Source organism: Trametes versicolor (assembly GCF_000271585.1).
Source record: "Trametes versicolor FP-101664 SS1 unplaced genomic scaffold TRAVEscaffold_3, whole genome shotgun sequence".
NCBI lineage: Eukaryota > Fungi > Basidiomycota > Agaricomycetes > Polyporales > Polyporaceae > Trametes > Trametes versicolor.
In genome coordinates, this window is record NW_007360323.1 from 3610044 (window position 1) to 3616276 (window position 6233).

Consider the following 6233-nt stretch of genomic DNA (forward strand, 5'->3'; position numbering starts at 1 on the left):
AAACTTACCTCCGTACATAATCAATCAATCCACCTACCTCTGGCACGAAGCGATAGGAGAGTTTACGATGGAGAACGGACGGTCATGTCATCGTCGCGGTGCAAGCTGGCAGCAGTGGCAGATCGCTGGCGCGTTGACGCACGGACCAGCGCACCGGACCGCCGAACGCCGAAAGCCGACGTGCAGCGATGGGCGTCTAGATTGAGTGTTTTTTTTTTTTTTTTTTTTTTTTTTTGAGGTGCTCGCTGGGCGCGTACTTACCAGTACTTCCCAGACGATTGCAGAGTTGCGATGCCCGGAGGCATCTGCACCACGGAGGAAATGCTTGATGCACGCGAGCGTCACGTGACTAACGCTCACAGTGTGGGACTCCCGCCGCGTACACTGGCTCAGCCAGCATCGCGCATGTCCGGATATGGCGGCATACCCACTAAAACCCCCGTCTCAGTCAGCCAGTCTTCCGAGAGTTTGTGCTCGTCCTTGAGAAGTCCTTGCCATGTTGCTCTTACTCTCGCACAACTCAGCGCTTTCTTCTTATGCACCCTTTTGTTCGTACCACTTTGGTCAAGGGAGAGTCTCTGGTTTAATCGAGCTTCAAACCGTCGCCTTATCTCCTCCGGGGCGTGTCTCCTGTCCGGAAACTCTTCCCATCCAATCACCCGCTCGCACCGTAGGGCCCAGATAAGCTGGGTGGCCTCCATGAGGATAATTCTCGCCATTCTTGTCTTGTCCACCACAGCCATTCCGTCGCCATCCAGTACCGTGAATATATGCGCGCCCAGCGCAAGTCCAAGTGAGACTTGGGGCGTGCGGATGCCTTTCCTCCGTAGGAGCTCCTTCGCCAGCGCCCACACTTCAGCCTGACCTGCCGCTTCACACAGAGTCAAGATGTGGCACATGTCATCCACCTGAGCGCACGGTCCACACATCTTGCGCCCTTCATATCCAGGGATATGTCCCCAGTACGCCCCCGTCCGGTGAGCACCATGTATTGCTTTCCACAGGAAATCCCTTGTTCTCCTGCTAACCGGGTCCTTCCTCAGCGAGAGCCAAACTGTTCCAGGGACGACCACCAGGTTGCACTCCTCTTTAATCGCCATTTCGATCAGCTTCAGATGGCGCGTCGTGCGCGGTCTTTCAGGTCGCGTTATCCACTTCCTCACACCCTTGTACGCCAAGCTCTGAGTCATGGTATCAAGGGCTGCGCCACTCCGGACGTACTTCCATTTAGTCAGGTGGACCGGGCGGAAAGGCGGGGGCTCGAGCGCACCCTCCTTGGCTAGCGCATCCGCCGCCTCATTCCCAGCAACCCGCGAGTGTCCTTTGACCCAGCGAAAAGTCGTGACCGCCGATCGCGCCCGGAGCGCCGCCACCGCATCACGGAAGACAGGAGCATTCGCCACACCAATCCAACCCTTCTGCTCCCACTTGCTGAGATACACAGTGAGCCCGTCCACAACATATTTCGAGTCACTCACGACGTGCAGCGGGGCAAAGGGGGGAACCCGTTGCTCCGCTAGGATCACCGCATAGATCTCCGCCGTCTGATTAGACTGGATGTCGTATGGGACCCGCGCGCCCACGTTGCGCAGGTCGCCCGGCCCAAACCACGCCCCACTCCCTGCCAGCGCCATTGCCGACCCATTCCCAATACACGAGCCGTCCGTGAATACTTCTACTTCCTCCTCACACACTCCAAACGGCCTTGGGAGCCTGGCCGCGGCCGGTTCACCCTCAACCACCGGCTTCGCGAACACACGGAAAACCGCTGCAAGCGGCGCTGCCTGGGTCACCGACGGGTCAAAAATCACCCGGCCTTTCTCCGCCCTCGCCGTCTCGTTCGCCCTTCGGCGTGCCGGTGTAAGCGTCAGACCATCTGCGTGATACGTTTGGGCTGGATTCCATTTCGGCTGGAGTCGCCCGAGGAGCCTCTCCGCCGCGCACGCACATCTGTGCGGATCCATGCACCCAAACACACGTCGGTCCTCCGTGCACTCCCCACACGGGCACGTCGGTCGCGGGGAGTGTTCCATATTCTCCGGTCGGAGCCGGTGCATCGCTTGTCCGCACTGAGCCACAGTGACAACGCCATGCCTGTTCCGGAGACACTTGGCAGCCGCCGTCTTCGCCGACGAACGTCCCGGTTCCGCGCCTATGTGATACCACACGGGCATCGCATCCCTGACTTCTTTGGACGCGAGTCTCACCTCACATCGCGCGCCATACTTCTGCGCCGCCTTGACCATCCTTCTGAGATCCGCAGGGAGCCCCGCCTTCCTCCTCGTGCTCACTTTCCAGTTCTGTAAGAAGTAATTCAGCCGTGCCTTGGGCTCCAGGTGTTTGGATACTGACGCCACGGCCCTTGCTAGAAGTGCATCCGCAACTAGAGCCCACCGTGGCCTCGTAGGAGAGAGATTGAGGTAATCCTGGAGACGGATCAGATCGATTGCCTCATTTCTAGCTGCTATGCAGAGGACACCTAGGCCACCCTCCTCAACCGGGGCATACAACGTCGCGCGATCAACCCTCGGATGCTTATCGCCCGCCCACATGAAATCTGCTATCATCCGGGTTAGCTTGTCCTCGACCGCTTGGGGCATGCCCTGCGCCTTCGCCAGGAACTGAGTACGCCCGCCAATTTCGAGGTCCACCGCCATCTTCCGGCCGTGCAAGGTAGGCTTGCCCTTCTCCCAATGTTCTAGATTCCTCCTCATCGTATTTATGAGCGGCGTCCACGGCACCGCGCTGTCCACTTCATTGCCAATCCATGCGCCCAACGACCGCACGGCCTCACCGTCCCGCGCAATGTGAACACTGCCCGGGATCGGGCTAGCATCCGGGTACAGTTTCCGCGTCACAAGAACCTGCGCGCGGTACTCTTTGGTTCCAATCGGGATGACTTCCGTTTTTTCCAGGTTAAACCGGGCCCGCGACCCACGGCACCACTTTAGAGTCGGCTCGATGGCCGCAGCGTAGTCGTCCCCTTCGCCTAAGAAGACCGTCGTGTCATCCGCAAAAAGGTTCGCGACTAGTCTGTCAACATCGCCCGGGATGAGAATGCCCCGGAGCGACGACTGGCGCAGCGCACAGGCTAACGGCTCAATTGCCACCGCAAACAGCAGGCAAGACATCGGGTCGCCTTGCCTTACGCCGCGCCATACCCGGAACGACGAGCTTCTGGCCCCATTAATGATGACACAGCTCTCCGCGCACTTATACAAACTTCTCACTGTCTCTATGAAGGACTTAGGGAAGTTGGTGTGCTTGAGGGCCTCCCAAAGGTATGCGTGATCGATGCGATCATACGCTTTCTCTTGGTCAAGAGCCACAATGGCCCCGTTAATTTCTTCCGCCTCCGCGTACTCTATGATTAACTTGCTCATTTGTATGTGGTCAAAGATTCGTCTCCCCGGGACAAACCCCGCCTGATCTGGGTGAATAACGCTTGCAGCATGTAGGGAAAGCTTTGTCGCCAGAGCTCGCGTCATCAGTTTATAATCAGAGTTGAGAAGCGTGATCGGCCGGTAGTTCACGATCTCACGCAGGTCCTTCTTGAGTTTGTATATTGGACATATCCATCCTTCCGCAAAGGAGGAGCCCTCAGAAATACCATACATCTCTATGTCATTAAAGACCGTCGCAAGGGCTCCCATCATATTGAGGACAGGAGCCCCCTTCTTCGCATCCGCCACCTGCCATCTCTGATATTCTTTCCATATCTCAGAGGGGAGCCCATCCAGGCCCGGGGCCTTGTTGCACGCCGCACCACGGATCGCGTTCTCAACGTCCGCCTGCGATAGGCGTCGAGCAAGGTCCGCTTTCTGGTAGTTTGTGAGTCCAACTAGCGACGGGGCAAGGGCTTCTTTAATATACTCTCCGTGCGGTTCATCCGGTCCCATCGGGTCGCAGTTCTGGAGGCCGTCATAGTGCGCGCGCGCTACTTCAGCCATTTGTCTAGAGTTGTTCGTATATCCCCCATTCTCCCTATCCGTGCGGCGGAGCTCCGGAATAACAATCGACGGAAGCAGTGCCACGTTGGGCCTTGTCCAGTACTTGGACATAGTTTCACTCTGTGCCCAGTGTTTGGACGCAACCATCCTCCGCCTCCCCGTGAACAGCTTCTGCTCCAGGCCATCAATTCTTTGCTGGAGGATCGCCGCGTGCCGCTGTCGCTCGTCCGAGTGAGTCAGGTCCTCCCCAGGCGGATTCAGCGTTACCTCGAGGTCCAGCCGGAGTCTGCCGAGTCTCCTCTGGAGTTTGGGGACTTTAGCCTTCGCACGGTTCCTTGCCGCACATGTGAGTGCATCCTTGAACTCCTTATACAGAGTCTGAGGGTTGCGCGCGGATGTTCGGGGTCTCTGGTCTGCAATCCCACTAATTAACTTCTCCCCAAGCGCCCTCATTGTCTTCTTCATTTCCTGGTCCGTCAGGAGGTGCGCCGGCATCGACCACCTCCCCTTCCCCATGAAGGGCGCCGCCCTGTTCGCGAGGGAGGTCATCGCCAACTTATGATCCGTAACAAGGCCAGACTCCTTGTAGGACCAGTCCTCGGCGTCCGCCTGGAGCTTCCGAGGGAGGTATATACGGTCTAGTCGCGATTGAGCACCAGTCGAGCCTTGCATGTACGAGAAGGCTTTCGTGTGGGGGTTTCTGACCCGCCACCCGTCCTCCAAGCGGTGCATTCTCAGAAAAGCAGCAAGGGCCTCGCACACCCTCCCCGCTTCCGCGCGAGCCGGAATGCGGTCAATTCCGTCCTCCACCATATTGAAATCCCCTAGTAAAATGTCCACTCTCCCCGTCCGAGAGGTCGCCAGTTCGTCCCAAAAAAGGGCATTATCCGCACTCGAGTTCGGGCCATAAACGTTGAGAGCGCGCAACACCGTCTCGCCCGCCCATGGGAACTCGAGCGCAATCGCTCTTCCTCCCTGGATCACACTCGCCGCACACTTCTCGATATCCACAAACCTCTTGTTGACTACAAATGCCACACCACATGCCCCCGTCGGATTAGATTCCAACGGCGAGTGGTATATCCACATGTACCTCCCAAAGAGTTCGTTCAGAGATGCCGCGCGCGAATCATCGAGATGCGTCTCCTGCAGCGCGAGAATCGCGATTTTCTCATCTCTCATGACCTGATTAATCAACATCCATCGCGCGTGCGCATCATTTCCATGGGCGACGCCATATCCACGCATGTTAAGTGTCGCCACACGAATTCGCGCGCGCGTTCTGGACTTCCTTCGTTCGCGAGACTCAAGTGGGGGAGGGGACAGTCTCCGCGCCATCTGCACATGCGACTGCCCCACCCCCTGCCCATCACTGTTCTCTACAACGCCATCCTCGAGGGCAGGACTGACAGGCGGACCCCCGTCCCCTCCAGCGTCGTCGAAGCTCATCATGCCGTTTGCAGGGGTATTGTTCCGTGGTGTTTGGTGTGTGGGTGAATTTGTTTCAGTAGTTGGATTGTGTCACGATAAGTACAACTATTCTTAACGCTAGACGGCGTATCCCTGCCGTCGCGGTTGACAATGCACCGGGCGGTATCCGAAGCCAGAGGCAAAGGATACTCACCGCACGCTTGAGCCTCTCGGCGCGGCACGTCATGGCTTAAATAAGCCGCCGCTTTTTGATGCATCCAGGCTTTCCTAGCTCCGTGGAGGTAGTGTATTTGGGCGCCAGAAGAACCACATCGCTTAGCCAAGTGCGGGAACACGAGGAGCGAAGACCAACGAAGTGCTCGTGGTTAAGAAGCATTCGCACAGGAGGGGTGCCAGTGTAGGGGAGGAGGGGAGGGGGGGGGGGTGCACGTTGCGCCCAGCCAGGGGCGCGAAAGAGAGCTCAGGAGGGGTCCCGTGGGATGCGCCGACAGCGTGCTCGAGAAGGAGAGCCCGTTGATCCAGCGTACGCGTGGGGCACACGTGGCAGCGGTACCGAGTTCAGGGATAGTACCAGGGGCAGGGACCGATCGATCAGTCTAGAGGAGAGTGCGTCATTCTCAGGGCCATTTAAAAAGAAGCAGTGGACGTCTCAGGGTAGTCGATCGTTGTCGATCATATATCGAGGAGACGGATGAGGCAGTGTCGCCGCGCTTGCTCGAGTCCGATCATGCCGGGGCCAGTCCCAACTCAGCGATGCGCAGATCATTAGATAGGTTCTATGGTATACAGGGACTACAGAAAGAGAGCGCGCAAGAAACACGATTATAGGAAGGGGAGACACGCATACACAGT

General features: G+C 57.8%; 4 protein-coding genes across 4 annotated transcripts; all 4 read right to left on the reverse strand.

Annotated features, from left to right (window-relative positions):
• Positions 1 to 422: 422 nt before the first annotated feature.
• Positions 423 to 1208, reverse strand: TRAVEDRAFT_87573 (uncharacterized protein; the record flags this gene model as incomplete). Its single annotated transcript, XM_008037756.1, has 1 exon — positions 423 to 1208. A coding segment is annotated over one exon (786 nt), but the record flags the coding sequence as incomplete, so codon positions are not given.
• A 261-nt stretch (positions 1209 to 1469) lies between these two features.
• TRAVEDRAFT_116645 (RNase H) lies at positions 1470 to 2246 on the reverse strand (the record flags this gene model as incomplete). The annotated part of the gene is made up of 1 exon (XM_008037757.1): positions 1470 to 2246. A coding segment is annotated over one exon (777 nt), but the record flags the coding sequence as incomplete, so codon positions are not given.
• A 150-nt stretch (positions 2247 to 2396) lies between these two features.
• TRAVEDRAFT_82525 (uncharacterized protein) lies at positions 2397 to 3083 on the reverse strand (the record flags this gene model as incomplete). The annotated part of the gene is made up of 1 exon (XM_008037758.1): positions 2397 to 3083. A coding segment is annotated over one exon (687 nt), but the record flags the coding sequence as incomplete, so codon positions are not given.
• A 1107-nt stretch (positions 3084 to 4190) lies between these two features.
• Positions 4191 to 5132, reverse strand: TRAVEDRAFT_77376 (DNase I-like protein; the record flags this gene model as incomplete). The annotated part of the gene is made up of 1 exon (XM_008037759.1): positions 4191 to 5132. A coding segment is annotated over one exon (942 nt), but the record flags the coding sequence as incomplete, so codon positions are not given.
• Between the last annotated feature and the right edge of the window lie 1101 nt (positions 5133 to 6233).